General features: G+C 35.5%; 1 protein-coding gene across 2 annotated transcripts in view; it reads left to right on the plus strand.

Annotated features, from left to right (window-relative positions):
• The window catches only part of BORA (BORA aurora kinase A activator), a 32140-nt gene that overhangs the window by 2994 nt on the left and 7215 nt on the right, over nt 1-21931 (plus strand). For both annotated transcript variants that reach the window (XM_014591788.2, XM_014591789.2), the window contains exons 3-10: nt 708-814; nt 4657-4702; nt 8441-8522; nt 13733-13798; nt 14336-14392; nt 14818-15044; nt 15591-15720; nt 17206-17810. In XM_014591788.2, coding sequence (XP_014447274.1) covers nt 708-814; nt 4657-4702; nt 8441-8522; nt 13733-13798; nt 14336-14392; nt 14818-15044; nt 15591-15720; nt 17206-17810 — 1320 coding nt within the window. The remainder of the gene's footprint in view (nt 1-707; nt 815-4656; nt 4703-8440; nt 8523-13732; nt 13799-14335; nt 14393-14817; nt 15045-15590; nt 15721-17205; nt 17811-21931) is intronic.

The raw sequence follows: 21931 nt of genomic DNA on the forward strand, positions 1-21931 counted from the left end.
GGGGAGAGGTTTTTTTCTTTTTTTTTTTTTTTTTTTTTTTGCTATAGGACACGTGCGCTCACTAGAAAGATAGAGAGAGACAGAGAGACAGAAAGCGAGAAATCGAGAAGTCACCCCCCCGGGGGGATGGCCACGCCACAACCCCTTCTCCTCTATTCTCCTCTTGGGATCTTGGGTGCACACATACACACATGCCCGGCGTGAGTTTAAGCCACCAGGTCCAGGACTCGAACCACGGTCGACTACATGGGAGTCCAGCGACATAGCCATTATGCTAACTGCTGGTCCTAAATTCTTGCATGACCTTTTGCAGCCAGTTCTGTAGTTAGGACTTTGTTTTAGTTCACTCTTAGTGAAAGCAAAGAGCTTTGATAACTCCAATAGTTATCAACTTTACATGGGAATTATGTATCACCAATGAGTGTTAATTTTAGAGTTTCTTTATTTATTGTGATTTTTCTCATGTAATTTTTAAAACCACTAAGTGAAATATTTTGATATTTAAAAAGAGGTAGTCATGTCAGTTGATTTACTGTGATTTGATTACCATTTGCCATTTTAATTTAGTGCTGAATAAAATTTTAAAATTTAAGCTTTCAAATATTTCTATATGACCACTCACTACATTTTTGAAGGTGACATTGCTTACTGTTTTGATGAACTATTTTAGCTTGCTTTTACTTATAAATTCACTTTCTTTTTTTAAGACTCCGGGGGAATTTAGGTGGTCTATAGATCAACTAGCTGTAATAAATCCTGTAGAAATAGACCCAGAAGATATTCATCGTCAAGCTTTATACTTAAGTCATTCTCGGTAAGTTTTCCTATTTTATACCTAAGTGTGATAACATACTCTCAGGTGATGAGAGATTGGAAATCTAAAGGTCAAATAATTTTATATGGGGCTGGCAGGTGGCAAGGTGATGAAGGTACTGGATTTCCACATGGTGGACCAGAATTCGAGTCCCAGACCTGGTGGCTTGCTATCTCACTTTCCTTTTCTCTCTCTCTGTCTTTCTCTCTCTCTGCCTTAATCTGGTCAAATTAAAAATAATAATACTAACAACAGATAAAACTAAATTATTCTAAAAAACATAATCATAAAAGGGAAAGAATTTTCTTTCGAGAGGTTTTTGCTGTAGGGTGCGTGTGCTCACCAGAAAAAGAGACAGAGAGACAGACAGTAAGAAATCACTCCCCAGGGAGGATGGCCATACCGCAGTCCCTTCTCCTCCATTCTCCTTTTGGGATCTTGGGCATGCATGCACATGTGCCCGACATGAGTTTAAGCTATCAGGTCTGGGACTTGAACTGCAGTTGACTACATGGGAGTCCAGTGAGAAGATTCCTTTTTTAAAAATTTTATATTTATTATCAGGGAGAAAAAAAGTTTGATGCCATGTGGTTGGTTGAAAGAACTACATCCAGAAAGATTCCCTTGCTAACAGTTCCAATCTGAGCAGGAGTCCTTTTATTTTCAGATAACCTTCTCTCTCTGCTACTAAGGGGCAGTCGCCATCATCTCTCCTCTTCTTGCCTGCACTTGGTAGAGGGAAGGACATTTTGAAATTTGCGTTTTGTTACATGGTTGTGTCCTCTGCCATTAACTTCTTTTGTTTGGTTTTGACTGTTGGTTTCGTTGCTGTCTCAGTTTGGAAAAGCCTAAAATCTCCTCAAGAAGTTAAGAAGCATCAGATTGAAGGGCATCATAGTTCACTTGGGGGATCTGAATCACATGTTCCTGAATTCTGGATAATATTCACAGCAGCCTTAACTTCTTGTTGATGTATTGTATAGGTTTCAAGCACTAATGTGTGTCAGACTTGTGCTGTTTAATGATGCTTAATGTGGCAAGAACATGTACTTCTATTGCAAATTGTAAGGTGGTACTATTCTTTTGCAATCTGAGGGACTTATCAACTTTATAGTCTTTTTAAAAATAAAATACATAGTTATAATCAGCTTTTATTATTTTTTTAAAATTTTATTTACATTTTCATGGGTGTGTTTTTGTTTTTGTTTTGCCCTAGGGCATGTGCACTCATCAGAGAGAGAAAGGGAAAGTGAGAAGGTACCTCCCAGAGGAGTTGGTCACACCACAGTCCATTCTCCTTCATTCTCCTCCTGGGACTTTGAACATGCTCACACTCCTACTTGGTGTGATTTTCAGGCTGCCTGGTCTACGACTCAAACCGTAGAGTCAGCCATGTGAGATCCAGAGCCTTAACCACCACACCACTTGCTGGCCTGGTATAACCAGCTTTTAATTTTCTGTCAGTTCAAAAGAATGGATAATCCTTTTCCCTTTGTCTTAGAATACAATCACACACAGATACACACATGTTGAGATACTCTTGAATATCCTTGTCTTTGCTTCTTCATCCTTTCTTTACTTGGTAACTTGATGACCATTCACTCATAATTGTCTATCCAGAGTGCTGTGGGAAGGGAAAAGAATGGGGATAAAGCATACAACAATTTTAATGTAAGTAATACCTTTGAAAGAGAGGTAAAAAAATTATATCTGAAAGCAAATGAGTCATAGTTAGTGATTAATTTTTTGTTTTACACGAACTGTGTACTTATTTATCTTTTTGCCTTGTCTCACCAATTTATTAATTCATGGACAGTCTATCAGACAAGAGATATTTACTCAGTACTGTGAGGCATTGTGAGAAACAATGAAGAGGTACATGATATTTCTGTATTCAGGAGTCAACAATACAGTTAGACCAAAGTTGCAACACATTTCTTTATTAATAAATGATATATTATCTGGGTAGATTTATAAAGAGAATCATGATACATTTCAGTAGATGGATTTGTGATACAGGAGAGGGAAAAAGAGGGGAAGGAAAGAACCCTAATATAATTCAGTAAATTGTAATGTTTCTACCAAGAAGAGTGAGTGCATTCTTTTTTTTTTTTTTTTTTAAAGAATCATTTTATTCAACTTTATTTATTTTAATTTGACCAGAGAGGGACAGAAAGAGAGAGAGCGAGCAAGCTACCAAGTCCAGGATGCGAACTATGGTCAACCATGTTGGAGTCCAGCACCATGATTCACCACACTGACTGTCCCTATTCTTTTTTTTTAAGAATTATTTAATTTTATTTATTTATTTGCTGTTGGGCATGTGAGAGAGAGAGAGAGAGAGAGAGAGAGAGAGAGAGAGAGAGAGAAAGTAAAAAAGCAGGCCAGGACCAATTGGGAATCCATTGGGAATCCAATGCTTTAATCACCAAGCCACCTGCTGGCCTCATGAATATACTCTTAACAGAGCATGTTGTTTCTTTCTTAAAAGCAGTGGATTCTGATAGTTCTTCTTTCCTATTCAAAGCTTACTACTTTAGTTCTTCCCTTTTCATTACACTGCTCATGCAAAAAATGATGATTGTAAGGCATATTGGTATAAACAACTGAGTCTTGTCCACACAGAAGGTGACCAATCCTGAGGTCACCTTTCCTCCCTGAGGAGATCACAGTTCAGGGCATGTTCGTTACCTGTATACATCATACAGTGTTCAGTGGTATGCTGGTTAGGATACTTTGCCCTCCATGGTTTCTCAGAACCATCCATGATCTGGCCATGCTGATAGTTAGTGCTTCCAGAAATCACCTGAATATTTCAAGTTCTTGAAGTCTCTTTGATGAAGCAACAAAAGGTTTCTGAATGCAGTAATGATAATTCAGCACTCACTCTATGAGAATACTATGCACTGTCATTTTTATCTAGCTGACTATGATAAGGTGAAGACTGAGTTGTCATCAAAATGGCTGTTCAAGCTGGGCTGTGTGGATTTTCACTGTAGTTTATTTTCTCACAATTCCCTTGAAAAATCCACATTAACATTTTTGAAACGTGTACATTTTCTTGTGAACTTTTTAAGTCCTAGACAAATATATACACAAACATTTTCTGAGAGAAAATAGTTTTAAATTGTACAAAAAGTATTTCACCTATTTAGTAATTGAAAGCAAGCAGTCTTTTCTGGAACCGAATAACAAAGTGGTCCTACAAGGCTAGCTGCTTGGTCCTTGGCAAGTGTACGCCTTGTGCTTGAGGCCCGACATTTTACATTAGACCTTGTAGCCGAGAAATTTGTGTTATAATTGTGAAATGTATCAGCGCGAAACAAAAATCGTTCTGGGCAGAATTTTATGTCGGTGTTTTATTTCAGAATTACTATTTTTGCCTGTTTATTTATAAATGTAAGTATAGTTTCTTTTCTTGGTCAGAGTAAGAGTAGATTCTAAACCTAGTGCTGACAGACTTGCTAAAATTGAAGAGAAAGAATCTGGACAGTATTTAGATTTCTATTGAATGGAGTATTTCTGAAAGGACAAGCTTATTCAGATTACTTTGTTGCTATATTAATCTAAAAAAAATGTATCAGTGTAAGCCTTTTAAGAGAAAATATTATTCCATTCAAACTCTGAATTAAAAGGAAGGAGGTAAGCCTAATAGCTAAATGCTAAATTTCAGATAGTTCTGCCATTTACTGGATGTTATGATACCGATTTTTCTTTTAAAGTGAGTTTTACATTTGCTACTTTTCAATGGAAGGAAATTATTTCTTTGAAAGATTATTGTTTTAAATGTTCAATAAGCTGAAATAATAGCATGGTTATTTTTCTTCTTTATCTCTGTGTAGAATAGATAAAGATGTGGAAGACAAAAGACAAAAAGCCATTGAAGAGGTAACTTAAAACTGTTACTGATCATTAAGCCAGTTAAGAATTAATTCTGCATGTATATCACCACTTTCAGGAAGACTTTCTTCAAATCCTTCACTGTCCTAGCTCTCCACCAGCTCTCCCCCTTTGCCAGTAGTTATTGCACACTCTTCTGTGCTTGTGTAAAATTGGTAAATTTCTGCTGTCCTAGTACTTCTTATAGTACTTAAATACTATTGTAATGATTAGCTTAGTGCTTCTCCTCCCTAGGTGGAATTCTTTTTTGGCCAATATTGTCCTTCATTCATCTTTTCATACTCAAGTCCTAGTACAGTTTGTCTTCCTTGCGCCTTCAGAATAGTGATTATTCGGTTTCACATTTATCTAGAGGAAGTTGAATGTTTTCAGAACTTCAAACTCTAGTCTGCCGTTGGTCAGTTTCAACTTTCATTGTTGTGAGTATGGATTTTGAAGACATAAAATATATTTTATGAGATAAAATGTCTTATTGCAACAGTGGAAGTATATCACAAATGTAGGTGTATTTTTGTAATAAAAATAATGAACTAAGTTGTTCTCTGTTTGCTTTTTTGTTCACTGTACTCCTCTTAGAGTCTAAATAAGGGCTATCCACTTAATTCTTCCCTTGGGAAGTCTTTATGTCATGGTAACATTTCTGCTTTTTCTCTTTACCGCTCTCTAACCCCCTCTGCCCACCTCTTTACTCTTTAGCTATACTTGACTTTTCTGTATTCTGAAAAACTAGTTATGGCACATCCAGAGATGCACTGATCTCTTCTTTGCTTACTTCTCCAGTGTAGGTAGTTGTCACATTATTTTTCAGATATATTCTATTTTTAGAAAACATTTTCATGTATTTACTCCAGGAAAGCAATACCTGTTTCTTAATCTGTCTAGTAACTTCACAGTTTTCATTCTGATATAACTTAACTCCTCCTCAGCTGGATACTAAGAATTCCAATTTCCTAACATTTTAGAAAATCTGTTCCTTCTTTAGAAACCTCAACTTTAAAGGGAAATTCAGCAGGTAAAACTTAAGAAAAGAAAGCCAGATTTAATGAATTAGAAACAAGTATTTTTTCTTTTTAGATATATTAGGTCATCGGGAAAGTCATGATATATTTTTTCATGCTTACCTATGCAAAAATGTGTCATGACTTTTCCAATGACTTAGTAGTTTTAAAATAAATACATACTCATAGTAAAAACAATAAAAAATCTAAATGCAAAGAAATGCTATAAAATGAAAATAAAGAGCCTCCTGTTTCTCCATCCCACTTCTTGAAATAACTATTGTAAATTTTTTTTTTTAATTGCTTTAGGGCACATGTACTCACTGGAGAGAGACAGGGGTGGGGAGAGTGAGAAAGCACCCTCCAAGTGGGGATGACCACAATGCAGTTCCTTCTCTTCCACTCTTACTGGGATTTTGGGCATGCATGCACAAGCATGCAGCATGTTTTTCAAGCTGCCAGGTCCAGGACTCGAACCACTCCGTCAGCTATGTGGGGTTCAGCTGCCTTAACCACCATACCAATTTGCTTGCCCAATTACAGTAACATTTCTTATTATTTCAGATTAATTTACGTATATAATTGTATATGTATCTCTTACATATTTTAGACATAGGGTCATCATTCTCATACTGTTTTGCATCTTTTTTCTATAATTTTTTAATATCTTTTTTGATGATCAGCATATTCTTTTTTTTTTTTTTTTTGTAACTGCAAGTAATCTAGTCCCTTTTTTGACATGTTTAAATGGTGTTCCTTGTTTTCCTATCACAGATCATGTGATGGTTTGTACATGTTTTTGTATACTTAAAATGGAATTGCTAAATCAGAGGCTTTGTAGAGTTTTGGTTTGGGGAGATTTTACTGTTTTGCCCTTTTAAGAAAGTGTACCAATTTATATTCCTGGTTACATTAAGATACTACCTGTTTCATATCTTTAATACTGATTATTATCAAACTTCTTAATTTCTGCTACTTTTACTATTTTTTTTTCCTCTCTGAGACTTTTCTGTGCCATAATCTGGCCTTACTCTTTTTTGGGCCTCTTTTCATGGATTCATAAGTAGTTTAGTTAAGGAAATTATCTCTTTGTCACATGTATAGCAAAATATAAAGAAAATGTTTTGATTTTTTCTTAAAATATAAGGGAGGGAAAAATAATGTATTAAGAATGGAAGAAAAAAGAAATGTATCCAAAGTTCTATCTCTATTTGAGTATAGTGGCCAGTGGTGTGTTAGTAAATGTTTTAACAACTGTCTCTATGGTTGTAGAAAGAGTACCATTTATAGTGATTGCTTACTCTAGTTATAAAAGTAGTTGACTCTTGACCAATGTGTGGGTTAGAGATGCCACCCTCTGTGCAGTTGAAAATTTATTATAACTTTTGCCTTCCCCCAAACTTAACTAATAGTCTATTGACCAGAAGCCTGACGAATAATATAAACAGCTGAATAACATCTATTTTATATATGTATTGTATACTATATATTCTTTCAGTAAAGTAGAAAAATGAAAATATGACTAACAATTCATAAGAAAGAAAAAATATATTTACAGTACTAAATGATATTTTTCAATAAGTTTATTGAACAAAATCCATGTATAAATACACATGTGTAGTTCAAACCCATGCTGTTCAGGGGTCAGTTCCAATCATGACCAATTTCAATTTGTGGTACCACTGAATGGGACAAGAATTGTGATGGCATACTGTTAGATGTAGGAATTCCATCACACAGATAGAGAAGACAAAATTCACTCCAGGACGTATAATAGATATTGGCACATGTGGCAAGATAATTAGGATATAGTAAGTATTGAATATTTGTTACCTTTATTTTTAATATTTAGTTATAAATTTACATAATTTTATTCTTAATAATGACTTTGTTTAACAACTGGTGAACACGATTTCTGAGACTAGTCACATCTTGAGAGCCAGTTCAAAGAAGCTTCTGGCATACCATCCATCCTGGCTATGTCTCTGTTTATTCTTTCCCCTTTTCCTCTTTCCTTTTGTCACTGTCAACACCTGCAAAAAAAAAAAAAAAAAACAACTAAGGGAGAAATTTAAGGTATTTTCTGTGTGATTAAAGCCTTCAGATTAATTTGCAAGTTATGAATCTAAGTGGTTTGTTTGAAGTATAATGATTTCTTTTTATGTACATAGTACATATAGAATACTGTATGGAATATTACTGAGCTGTAAGAAACAATGAGACCCTATTGTTTGATTTAAATTGGGTTAATATAAAAATCTTAATGTTCAGTAAAGAAAGCTAGACTTTGAAAGATATACACTATTTCCCTATTTAGTATGTACTGAATATCTGCATCTTATGCAGAATTGAGAAATCTGGAGGTGTGATAGCAGAGAAGATGAATATGGATATGAGAGACTGTAAGGGAAGGGAGTGGGTGGTAGAGGGTGTGTGTGAGGTGCAGAGAGAAGAAACATTTAGAAGACAAAAATATGTAAAGTCCTCTTTAAAAAATACGTATTTTATACATCATGATGGGGGCTATCTAATATGTGAAATTAATCTGAAAATTAGAAAAAAAGATTTCTCTTTATATATACTTTAAATTTTTTCTTCCTTTAGCCATTTGCTTTGAAGTATGGAAGATTGTAAATCTGAATGTAAAGTCAGTATATGACATGTTTAATGGTTATTCGAAAATAATACAGGTGCCTTCTCATATTTTGTATAACTTTAATTTTTCTAGTTTTTTACTAAAGATGTCATCGTACCCTCTCCTTGGACAGATCATGAAGGGAAACAACTTCCAGAGTATCATTCTAGTAAATGTGAGTGTACTAAAAATTATACGTATAAAAATCAGTGAATGGAAAATAGCTATAAAAAATGTCAGCATATCTGCTTTAGCGAGGAATTTGAGTTTCTGTATATCAGAGGATTTAACTCTTTAGAGTTAGGATTAAAACTTTGACTAAAATGTACTCTATTCTTTTTTTGGCTGTTCTATTCTGAATTTAACTTTTCCTTTATGATCATTGTGAGTATCAGTTATAATGATGATCAGTAGATGAAAAAATAGTTGTTACCGAATCTAGAACTGTGCTGTTAATGACTTCAGTAATAATCTTGAGGTTTAATATTTTAAATAAAATCCTTTGCTTTTTGCTAATTTGCTGATTTCTTGTAAAGGTAGAGGAATGGTGGAGACTTATGTGACCTTGGGACAGTGTATTATATATAGCTGATTACCTCCAAAATTCATAAACAGATTTTTTGTTTGTTTGTTTGTTTGTTTTTAGATTTTCCTATAGGGTGCATATGCTTGCCAGAGAGAGAGGGAAGTGAACTATCATCCCCACTAGGGGGAATGACCAGGCCACAATCCCTTCTTCTCCATTCTCCTCTCAGAATTTTGGGTATGCATACACATGTGTCTGGAATGTTTTCCAAGCATCTAGGTCCAGGACTCAAACCATGCCATTGGTGTTCAGGTGGGTTCTAGCTGCCTTAACCACCATGCCACTGCCTAGCCCAAAAATCAATAAGGAAATTAAAGCTCAAGCCAGTGACCTTTCAGATACCGTTCTACCTCCATGCAATAGTTGTCTCGTTTCTGCTCTCACTGCCCTTGGGTTGTGAGCGGTGTTCAAATGTTATGTGTATATATGTGTCCTTTATTGAAATGTAATTACCCACTCTTCTCTATACCATACCTTAATTATGCTCTCAGTTAAAGAGAACATATTTGTTCTAGTCTTCGTCAAAAGCAAAATAATAGGAAAAATGGATTGAGCATTTTCTCTGTATCAGCATAGTTCTAAGTGCATCTAGTAATTCCTTACAACAACTTGTATGAGGTAGATGCAGTTAGGCCCTATTTTAAAGATGAGAAAACCTACTTTTGAAAAACTAAGCCTTGTCTAGGGTTACAGAGACACTAAAAGCTGTAGAACCTGGATTCGATTGGATCAGATTCTGTATTTTCAGCTATTACAAAGTAAGGGTGATCCACTATAGTGGATGGAGACTTGTAAACTTGCTACTATAAAACAGAGAAGATCTGGATCAAATTATTTAATCTCTTAGGACCTCAGTTTTGTTTTCTTTTCTAAAAAATTTTTTTTAGAATACCGTTGTCTGGGTTTGAATTATACCCTGAATAGCTCACTAGCTATTATTTCTGGCAAGTCACCATTATTCTGTGCTTCAGCTTCCTTATATGTTAAATGATGACTGTCGTGATACCTCTAAGATAACAAGGGCTCCGTATTATATATCTAAGATTAACAAGGAAAAGTGTGTGTGTGTGGGGGCGGGGGGGGGGAAACAGTGGTTTTGTTTATACACATAAGCTTTTGCTATTAACTTTTACCACTACAGATACTTATGCAGCAAGGTACCTCACTGCATATCCTTGTATGTTTTTATTCATGGTCTTGAGTGAGAATTTCTTTGGTATATCAACATAAGCAGAAGATTTCCGAATTTACAAGATACATGCTTACAGAATTTGGCTATGTGATGCTAGATTGCTCTCCAGAACGTTTGCACAGCCACCAACATTTCCTTGGGTTCCTGTCCTAGCATCCTTGCACCAATACTTGGCATTATGTGACTTTCAGATTTTTGCCTTTTTTTATAGATTGTTTGAAATTTTAAATGATTGATTTGGTTTTTGTTCAACTTCATGTACTAATGGCATTTTTCATTTTCTCTTCTGGAAAATGCGTCTTTGTGCATTTGTCATATTTCTATTGAAGTGCTATCCTTTATTTTCCCCATTAATTTCTTCTATTTTTTTTAGAAAGAGTATTGCAATAGGGTGCATGTGCTTGTTGGAGAGATAGAGAGACAGAATGTGAGAAATCACCCCCAGGGGAAATGTCCACGACCTAATTCCTTCTCCTCCAGTCTCCTCTCTGGATTTTGGGGTTTGGGGCACGTGCGCACCTGTGCCTGGCATGAGTAGGATCCAGGACTCAAACTACGATCAACTATATGAGAGTCCAGTGATGTAACCATTATCTACTGGTCCCCTTTCCCATTCATTTCTAAGATACCTTATATCCTGCATATAGTTAATATTTGTTTTTAAAATTTCAAATATCTCCTACTCTGTTGTATGTATGTTAGGTTTGTTATTGATGTCCTTGGTTGCATAGAAATTCTTAATATTAGTGTAATCAGATCCATCCATTTTTTTCCCCTTCGATTTATTGTGTTCTTCAACTTGCTTAAGAAATCCTTCTAGGGGAAATAACCCAGAAAATAACTGGGTTGTCATAAAAAGTCATGATACATTTTTGCAAAGAATACCATAGAAAAAAACATCACAACTTTTTCAACAACCCAGTATTTTCAATAGAGTTGTGATAATGTTGCTATGGGTGTCTGATGAAAGGAGGGCAAGGAAGGCATGTTCATAGGAGATACAATTTGAGACTTGAGTTAGCCAGACTTAGGGAAGGGTAAAGAAGAAGCAGAGAAGATAAAATGCAAAACTTAGAGGTGAGAAAGACAACTTTTTTTTTAAGACACTCAAATAGAAAATGTTTAGATGAAAAGCCTGTTAAAGAAATAAGACAAGGACCTTATAAGCCATTAAGATGTTTGTACTTCATCCTAAAGACCATTACGGGGTTTTAGGCAAAGGAGGCCTTGGTTGCATTTATAGAGAAGGTCACCCTACCATCAATGAAGAAGGCATGTGAATACAGAATTTTTTTTTTAATCTCTTTACCCAGTTTGATAGTATTTAATGGGTCTTTTAAGTCATTCACCCATTCACTTACTCAGTCACCTATTTATTCAGGATCGTTAAGTTAACAGATTCTATTCTGCCATTTTAAGCTTTCTGGTGTTTTGTCTACTTGCTGTTTCCTCCCTTTTATTTTGTTTATATTGCAAAATGTTGTCATTTCTTGTATTTTTAAACTTCTTAAAATCAGGTGATTTTCAAGTGATAAAACTTCAGATTAAAAATAAATGGCACCTTTCTTTTTTTTACTCTTATAAAAGAACAGACACGCATGATTTTATTGATAGGATTTGGTTTTATCAGGATAACTTAGCATTTTAATCTAGTTTATCTAAACCCGTTTTGGGAAAACTTAGTGACAGAGTGTCTGTTGGAGGACCTTAAACATGACTAAATGGAACCAGCTATTGGAATGGTGATTAAGGTGGGTGGATCCCACATGATTGTACAGTTCAAGTCCAGGATCCAGTGGCTTGAAAAACTCACCAGGAATACGTTCACACATGCTCAGAATTTTGAATGGAGGGTGAAATGGAGGGGAACGGATTGTGGCATGACCATTCCCCCAGTGGAGGATGTGTTCTCACTTTCCCTGTTTGTTCCTCTTTCTCTGTCTTTCTCCAGTAAGCAAGTAAACCCTCTAGCAGATAAATAAAAGTTAAAGTGATAGCAAAAATATACCTCTAACCATTTGAAGTTGATATCATGGAGAGTAACCATCCTTTCCTTAAGTGTAATTTGGTGGGGCTGGTCTTGTGGCATGGTAGCTAAGGGAACCAGTTCTCACGTGGCCAACCAAGCAGTTCAAATCCTAGATCCAGAAGTTTGAGAAACAAACTGGGCGTGTGTGTGTGTGTGTGTGTTTGTGTGTGTGTGTGTGTGTGTGTGTGTGCCTAAACTCCTGAGAGGGTGGAGAAAGAAGAAGGGATCAAGGGGTACGTTCTTTCTCTACTGCTCCCCGCTCTCTGCCTATCTCTCTCTGGCATGCACACACACCCTTTGGCAAATTAAAAGAATAGAAGGGACCAGCAGTGGGGGTTAAGATGCTGTATACCACGTGGCCAGCTCTGTACATAGAGTCCTGGACCCTGCAGCCCGACAAACATGCTAGGCATGTGTGCGTGTGTGCTCAAAATCTCAAGAGGAGAATGGAGGAGAAGAGATTGTGGTATGGCCATCCTCCTAAGAAGTGATTTCTCACTCTTCCTCTCTGTCTCTGGTGAGCACATGTGTTCTATTTAAAAAAAAAAAAACTAAAAAAAAGGAGAAAGAAAGAAGAAGGGGGAGGGGAAGGAATAATATAAATTGAGAATTAGAAATTCCACTTCTGGGTAGATATCCAAAGGAAATGAAATCAGTATGTTGAAGAGATGTCTGCATTCTCATACTCATTGCAGTATTATTTACAATAGCCAGAATACAGAATCAAAATCAACTTCAGTGTCCATCAGCACATGAATGGCTTAATAAAATAAAACAGTATATATATGGGTCATTTGGAAAGTCATGACGCATTTTTGCATAGAAAAAACGTCATGATTTTCCTGATGACCTAATATATGTATAATTTATTCTTTGAAAAGAAGGAAATTCTGTCATTGGGACAATATGGATGTATCTAGAGGATATTATGGTAAAAAGAAAAATAAGTCAACACAGAAAGATAGATGCTCCGTGATCTCCTTTATATGAGGAAGTGAAAAAAAGGTCAAACTCATAGAGAGTAGAATGGTGGTTACCAGAGGCTGGCAGGGTGAGAGGATTGGGGAGATATTGGTTAAAGGGTACACAGTTTTAGCTAAGCAGGAGGAAGAAGTTCTAGTGACTATGTTTAATAAAAAGGTATGTTTCAGAATTAATCCGTGGATTTTAGGTGATATTGTCACAGAGAAGTAAGTGTAAGAGGTCATAAATACATAAATTAGGCTGATTTGCTCATTCCACCATGTAAACATATATTGATAACACCACATTGAATCTCATAAATCTATACATAGACTGTCTTTTTTTTCCAATGAAAAGAAAGGTATTTCTTGGTACCTCCCTACTTCCATGGTAATTCTGTAGATTTATCCTTGTACTTCCCCAAAATAAAAATTAAAAAAAATTCAACAGACATATGACAAAATAAATACTTAATATGTGCAGATATTTATTTTTATAATGTTGCAAAGTAAAAGTTTCTACTTTGAATATTTTACTCTGAAAAAAGTAATGCTAAATAAAGTAATGCTAAATAATAAAGAAAGCACAAAAATTTTCCCTCAAAATATTTTACAGGCATTAACATAAATAGTGACTCTCCAATTAGAAGAAAGCTGACCATTCACTCTGAGAAAAGCAATGGTGAGTATATTATTAACACAATTGGAAAAGAACTGTTTCATATTGAGCTACATTTGATTTTAAACCCAGTTCATGTAGTAACACCTTAGCCTGAACTTGAAATTGTTTACGTTTTATAAATGCACTATGCAACTGTGAAAGCTTACTTTCACAGACACATCTATTAGAAATAGCAGTAGCATGTTCTTTTCTCGTTTAAAGTGTGAATTGATTTCTGGTTTTCGAAAGCATTCTTTTCAAAATTTGTTAATGTGGGAAACCTACCCCAAAATATAGCCTGGCTTACATTCAACCCAAGTGCCAGCACCACAACCAGGAGTTAACTTTTAACCATTAACACGTTTGCACCAGTGGTGGAAGGTGTGGGAAACTGCTTATGGGAAGGTCCATAGTGTGGAATAGAATGCGTAAATGGAATAATGCAGTTTGGCTGGAACATGGGGAGATGGCTGCTTGGGAGGTGCGTGCTAAATGCATGTCATATGCTTTTGCTGATTTATCCCTGTTATATTTATTTATTTATTTGATTATTTTCAGTTGCTTGTCAGACATTGCTGTCTCTTCCTGTGGATTTTAATTTAGAAAATATATTAGGTAAATATCATCTCTATCTAAACCTTTAAGAGCGTAAATCAGAAATTTTGTGTTGTTGGCTCTATATAAATAGGAATATAAGGGAAATCCTCTTTCTAAAGAAGTGGAGAAACTGTCGCAGAATTTCTCCTTTTCTTAAATAAACATGGTTTAAATTATCCTTTTTATCATAATGAACTTTACTATAGACATAAACTGTAAACATCTTATTGGTGTTGCCTATACTATTGTAACAATAAGCACTCAAAAACAAGGGCTAGTTTAAGATTTAAAACATCTGATGTGCAATTAAACTTTGCCTTCTTTTTTGGAAAAAAAAAAGTAAATATAGTATACATTGGATTTTAAAAAATCAGCCAACAGAAGTATAATTGCTCCTCTAAATGACTAGCTTTATCTTGTAATTCTGTTCTCATTAAATATAGGTGACTATTTTAGAGCTGATGAATTTGCAGATCAGTCTCCTGGAAACCTCAGTTCTTCATCCCTCAGAAGAAAGCTGTTTTTAGATGGGAATGGAAGTATCTCTGACTCCTTACCACCAGCTTCTCCCCAAAGTCCTCATGGTGGTGCTCAAGCATCACTTGAGGTTTTTTATTCAATAGATTTATCTCCTGTACGTTGTAGGAGCCCTGTGCAGACACCAAGTTCGGTAAGAAGTGGCTGGTTGGTTTGCTGTAGATGTACTTGGATGTAGATGGTTATATTGCACTCAAGAGGAATAGTTGGTTGTTTTTTGGGTATTGTGCTTACCAAAGACTATAGCCTGTTTTCTATATTGTCTTTAGTTACTGGAATATTTTTGGTCAGACTCTTTGAATTTTGTATTCAGAGGTATACAGGTTGATCTAATTTTCCTAAGTTTCAAGGAATCTCAACATAGATTGAATTGTATAAGATTGACAGTATAACACAACTAGATTGGCACTAATGGAGTAAATTATTTAAAAAATTTTCAAAGATAGCTACTTCATATAAAATTTAATGATGTATTCAAGAACAATGCATTTGTATTTTGGCTGACATATACTATTTCAAAATTTTTGTACCAATCTTTGTTGTTTTTGTTGTAAGATGCTTTTTTGATGGTTCTTATAATGATTTCTAGTTTGCAAATACATTTTGAAAATGAAGGGGGATAGCATGCAGTATAACAGAGTTGAAGAGAACCATATAAATTCATTTATTTTTATCTTAGGGACAGTTTTCTTCTAGCCCTATTCAGGGTAGTGCCAAAAAATACAGTTTGGGAAGCATAACCAGTCCACCTATTTCTTCACCTACTTTCTCACCAATTGCCTTTCAAATAAGAAAGACACCACTCTCAGGTATGTCCAATAATAAAATACCTAGTTAAAAATGTTATACTGTCAATATTTGTTATTAAAGAGATTCTTTTCATTTACTTCTAACTATAGAACTCTAAATTATCACTAACCTCTAACATTTAGACACTTGGATTTTTTAATAAAAGGAATAATTTACCTTCATCGACTAGAATTTTCAACATAGTTCCCCTCGTACAGTGGAACATACAGTTAATTTGGATAGTATTTTCATAGGCAGTTCAAGTCATTTATTATTGTTTCAAAGTGTAATTTGGAATTGCTATATAATATTTTATAGATGTACTATTTGTTTTTAACCATTAATAAACATTTAAATTACTTCTAATTTTTCTTTTTCACAAAACTAATAATTAGCCTTTTGTATACATTGTATTGTACATATTTATATTGTTAGATTAAATTCTCAGAAGTGTAATTATTTAGTCAAAGGGAATGGATGTTTTTAAGGCTCTTGACGAATTTTGTCAGATTTATAAAGGTTATACCAACTGAACTTTTAATTAGTAATGTGTAAGAAAATAGTTTTTTCTCACTCAGAAAAACTGGTATTATTATTATTATTTTTACTAATGTGGTACATTACAAAAAGATCTATTACTGTTTTAAGTTTTGTATCTTCGGTCATGGAAGATGTTGAACTCTTACCAAATGTTTATTGGTTGTTTGTATCTTGGGGCGGGGATTGTTCAGTGTTGTTAAATGAATGTTCTCTTATTGTTTTATCTTCCATTATTTCTGTAGCTCAGCACTTCATATTTGTCATTGGAAAGATTATGTGTTTTTGCCCATTTTTATAAACTTTGATTTTATTAAACTTAAGTTATAAAAAGTTTTTAATTTAAAAGCATTTTAATCATTTTGATTATCATTGCTAGGCCTTTTTATTACTGCAAATATTATTTTCCAATTTTTTTGTTGGTCTTTTCATGTTCTAGTATTTTGCTTAAACACAAATATATCCTTACATATTTCATTTTCCAGGTACAGCTGTTAAAGTTGTAGCTTTCAGCTGATTTGCTAGAGAACTTCATAGATGAACAATATTGGTATAATAGTAGTACACTTATGAGAAGTAATTCTTAGAAAGTAAAATATTTTCGTTGAAAAAAGGCAAAATGCCAGAAAAATTATTTTTGAAGAGACTCACCCTGCTTATGAGACACATATATTTGTGTTTTTTCTTTTCTTTTTTTCCAAATTAATTTATCTATTTGTTTCTTGTGATTTTTAAGCCACTTGGTCTGGGACTTGAACTGTGATCGGCCTTGTGGGAATCCAATGCCTTAACCATCATGCCACCTGCTGGCCCCCTATGCTATTGTTTTTAACACCAGAATTTCACTTCAGTAAACAATTCAACTGTTAGAGAAATCCAGCTGTACTCGCATGAAACATGATTATCATTTAGTAATGACTTTTCCTGTTTTCACATTTTTATGGTGTAATTCCTTCTCAATCTTCTAGAACAAAGGAAGTTTACTTTTCATTCTCCTGATGCTTCATCTGGAACAAATTATAATGGAATTACCAATCCGTGTATCCGAAGTCCTTATATAGATGGCTGCTCACCAATTAAAAATTGGTCTCCCATGAGACTTGAGATGTGTAGAGGTAGTACTCAATATCGAACCTCGCTGTTTCGAATCCCGTTTACTCTTGAGACTCACAGTGAAGATGAAGAAGATAAAGAGAATATTCCTTCCACAGATGTCTCATCACCAGCCGTGGATGTTGTGGGAGTACCCCTGCGGCAGTTGAATGGTGATGCTTCTAAACATGGCACACGTGTGGTTGTGACTGCGATGTCTATTTCACAGAACCAGTCCAGTGCTTTGGAGAAAGAATTAGCACTTTTGCAGGATGTCGAAAGTGAGAATAACACTGTGGATATGGTCGATCCTATAGAGATAGCCGATGAGAATACTTGGAGTAAGGAGCCAGTTGATAATGGGAGTTTACCTGTAACAGATTGTGTGAGTGGAATTGCCTTCAGTATTGAAAACTCCCATATGTGCATGTCACCTCTTGCTGAAAGCAGTGTCATTCCTTGTGAAAGCAGTAACATTCAGGTAAGGTATTTTAGTATTCCACAATCCTTTACTTACTCCCTTTGTGTGTGTGTGTGTGTGTGTGTTTATCCTAATATAGCATAAGGAAGAAAATGTGTTGGGAACCAGCAGTTAGCATAATGGCTATGTTGCTGGACTCCCATGTAGTCGACCCTGGTTTGCGTCCCGGACCCGGTGGCTTAAAACTCACGCCACGTGCGTGTGCGTGTGTGCCCAAGATCCCGAGAGGAGAATGGAAGAGAAGGGATTGTGGCATGACCATCCCCTCTGGGGGGTGATGTCTCGCTTTCTGTCACTATGTGTCTCTCTGGCTGGTGAGCGCATGCGCCCTATAGTGAAAACCTCTCAAAAAAAAGAAAGAAAAAATGTGTTAAACTTGAGGACTATAGCTTTCTTCTTTTTTTTTTTTTTTTTGGGCGGGGGAGTGGGGAGAGGTTTTTGCTGTAGAGCATGTGCACTCGCCAGAAAGACAAAGAGAAAGTGAGAAATCACCCCCTGGGAGGGATGGCCACATAATCCCTTCCTCCTCCATCCATTCTCCTCTCAGGATCTTGGGCACACAACGCACGCACCCAGCATGAGTTTAAGCAACCGGGTCTGGGACTCGAACTGCGGTCAACTACATGGGAGTCCAGCAATATAGCCATTATGCCAACTGCTGGTCCCATACTTTCTTCTTTTTTAAGAGACAGATTTTTTGCTATAGGGCACTTGTGCTCACCAGATACAGAGAGAGAAACAGAGACAGAAAGTGAGACCTCAACTCCCAGGGTGGAGGGCCACACTGTAATCCCTTCTTCCCTATTCTCCTCTCAGGATTTTGGACACGCACGTATATGTGCCCAGCGTGAGTTTAGAGCTTCCGGGTCTGGTACTTGAACCACAGTTGACCATGGCAACCACCATGCCATCTGCCAGTCCTGAGGACTGTAGCTTTCTATATTTTTAAAAAATATTAATACCAAGTGATACCAAGAGGGTTAGTTTCTTTTAATTAAGACTGATCATGAATATTTAACATCCATATTAACTGATACTTAATTGGAGTAGGTAAAGATGAGAGCAGATAAGAAATCAGGCTGCTCCATTTTCACAGACTGTTTAGTCAGGCAACCTCTCAGGATTCACGCTTTCCTGTGGATTTAGTACCAAAAGAATGTAATTTTTAGTATAGTATTTGTATTCTGTTTTTCCTTTTATTTGAGATTGGTGCGACAGAGTTTAGAGCCCTTTTAGGTATAATTTTTTTGTACATTTTTGGCCGACTGTGGTTTGAGTCTTGGACCTGGCAGCTTATTTTTTTCACTTTCTCTCTCTCTCTGTCCCTCTCTGGTCAAATTAAAATTAAAATAAATGAAAAAATAAAGTTGTATAAAATAATTCTTAAAAAATTTTTGCACTATCTGGCAATGGGAAAACTTGATTTATTTGACAGATAGATAGCTTGCCTACTTGCTTGCTAGCTAGCTCAACTGATAGAAAAATAGTGAGAGGAGTAATTTTTACCTGCCACTTCATAGTAACAACATCTAACACTTATGAAGCATTTACCATGTGCAAGCACTATTCTGAATCCTTTCCATCTGTTAAATCATTTAATCTTCACTATAATCTTGTGAAGTAGGTGTGCTGTTATCCCCATTTTACAGATGAGGAAATCAAGGTTCAGAGAAGTTAAATTACCTAATACTTATATAACTGGGAAGATTTAAACCTAGCATTCTGGCTTTGGAGTTCATATTCTTTCTATTTATCTATTATTATTTTTTAATTTGACCAGAGAGAGAGACAGAGGGCAAGTGAGACAGCAGGCCACCAGTCCTGGGATTGAACCATGGTCAACCATGTGGGAGTCCAGTGTCTTAACCATCAGGTCATCTGCCAGCCCCAAGTTCATGTTCTTTAATCCAGGTTTATACTGAATGCTAACCTTTTGCTTATGTTTTTATTTTTTATGCCTGTATTGTCTGTCTTGACTTTTAGATTCTTTGCTCCAAAAAGATTTTACTAGAATCACTTTTAGATATTTTAGCTTCTAAAGTGGTTTAATAAGTAGAAACAGCAAATACAGTCAAACTTAGCTTTAAGAAGAGTATTTTAAAATTTTCTCTCTTCCTTTTTCTTTCTTTTTTGGCATAGCATTGATAGAGAAATTACATAATGTTTAAGTTTTTCCCCTTATTTATGATAGAGCACAAATGTATACAGATGCAAGCAATAGAAAAAGAGGTGAGCACCCTACAGAGAGTCTATTCACGTCAGACCTCTTCCTCCGGTCCTTCAGCCAGTTGGGTGTTGGGCACTTGCATGCACGCTTGTTGTGTTTTAGGCTGACTGGGTAGGGAATCGGAACTGCAGTGGCCATGTGGGATCCAGCTTCTCTTGAGCAGCTCACTACCACTGTGTATCACTGAGTCAGCCCCTAATACCTTAATCATCTAACCCAACTACCCATTAGAAGCCTATATTCTCCTGTAATTGTAGTCACTACTAAATTGTTGTTTGCTCTGTGTTTGAATATTTGCAAGAGTATTCCATTTCATTTCAAACTTCATTTACCATTACAAACCTCTTCTTTGTATTAAGCTAAAATATGGTTCTCTGTGTAATACCTACCAAGTATTGGGTTGTCAAAAAAGTCATAATGCACTTTTGTATAGAAAAACAGAAAAAATTTTGACAGCTCAATAGTTTCAACTTTACCCTTTGGACTATCATCATAATGCTTAGCTCTTGTAGAACTTTTATAGTTTAAAGATATTGCGCATATTGTTGTTTTTCTAACTCAGCCATATTTGTCCAGAGCTTTTTGATTCATCATGGACTGATGAGCTTTCATGAGTGGTACACAAGTGTTGTCTTAGAATACTTCATCATCATTCTGGAAATTACCATAATGTTTCTTGTGTTCTGTATCCTTATGTTTTTGTATACCATTCTTTTCCCTGGTTTACTTCTCATTTTACTGAAACATATATTCTGATAGCTTTCTCAGGGAGCGTATGTTTCTTAAGGTACTGTATGTCTGATCAGTATGTTCATTCTCTCACATTTGAGAGGTTAGAAAAAATTGTCCTTCAGAGTTTGAAAGTACTGCTTTAGTGCATATTTCACGTTGCTAGCGATGGATCTGAAGTTAATTCAGTGCTTAATGTCTTGTATATGATCTCTTCCCCACAGTGTTGTGAAATTTTCAAACCACACTGTTTGGCGTGGGCTTCATTTCATCCATTGTACGTAATACTCAAAAATCCCTTGTAGTTTGTAAACTTACGCCCTTCACTTTTTAGATCTTTTCTTGAATAATATCTTAGATTTTTCTCCTGTCATTTTCACTGTTCTCCATGGAACTCCTTTTGATTGTCTAATTTTGAAAAATCTTTTCACTTTTTTTCTATTTTGCTTTATTTTTTGGAAAATGTCCCCAACTTTACATAGTAACCTTTCTATTTAGTTTTAAGCTATATTATAGAGTTTATTTCTACATCTTATCTTTAAGTTTTAAGTTTTTCTTTTCTTTTTTTGATTTGCTTTTATTATTAATTTTTTATAAATTTGTAAACCACCCTGCAAGGCTTTAATGGTTTAGTCTTTGCCTTACTCTCCAGCTTGACTTGTTTCTCCTCATTCTTTTGTTTTAGTCTCAATGGCTTTTCAGAGTTTTGAATAACCATGTTTCCTCTTGTCAAAGGACATCTGCACATTCTTTGTAGTATTTATTTCTGTCCTACTTTATCTAGCTTCTTCTTGAGTAGTTTTAGTTCACAACTTATTGGTCACATCTTCAAAGAAGCCTTCCTTGATCACACTGACCACGCCAGACCTCATTATATGCTTTTGTAACTCCCTGTACATTTACATTTCTTCTAATCAGACCATTAATCCAGCAGTCAGCCCTGATTCTGTTTATCCCCAGTGCTTATTTAGAAAACGTGGCTAATAATAGCTACTCATTAAATATTTGTGTACTGAAAACCAAATGATACATAAGTACGTTCAGCCAGAAGGTCTGTATAAAGGAAGAAGAACAGGCAAAAATTTCGAGTTCTGAAGCAGAGTGGAGGGGTTGGAGAAAGGAAGTAGAACTCCTGAAGGAGACTGAGAAGAACCAGCCAAAGAAG

Source organism: Tupaia chinensis, unplaced genomic scaffold (genome assembly GCF_000334495.1).
Source record: "Tupaia chinensis unplaced genomic scaffold, TupChi_1.0 Scaffold000620_1, whole genome shotgun sequence".
In the NCBI taxonomy this organism is placed as follows: domain Eukaryota; kingdom Metazoa; phylum Chordata; class Mammalia; order Scandentia; family Tupaiidae; genus Tupaia; species Tupaia belangeri.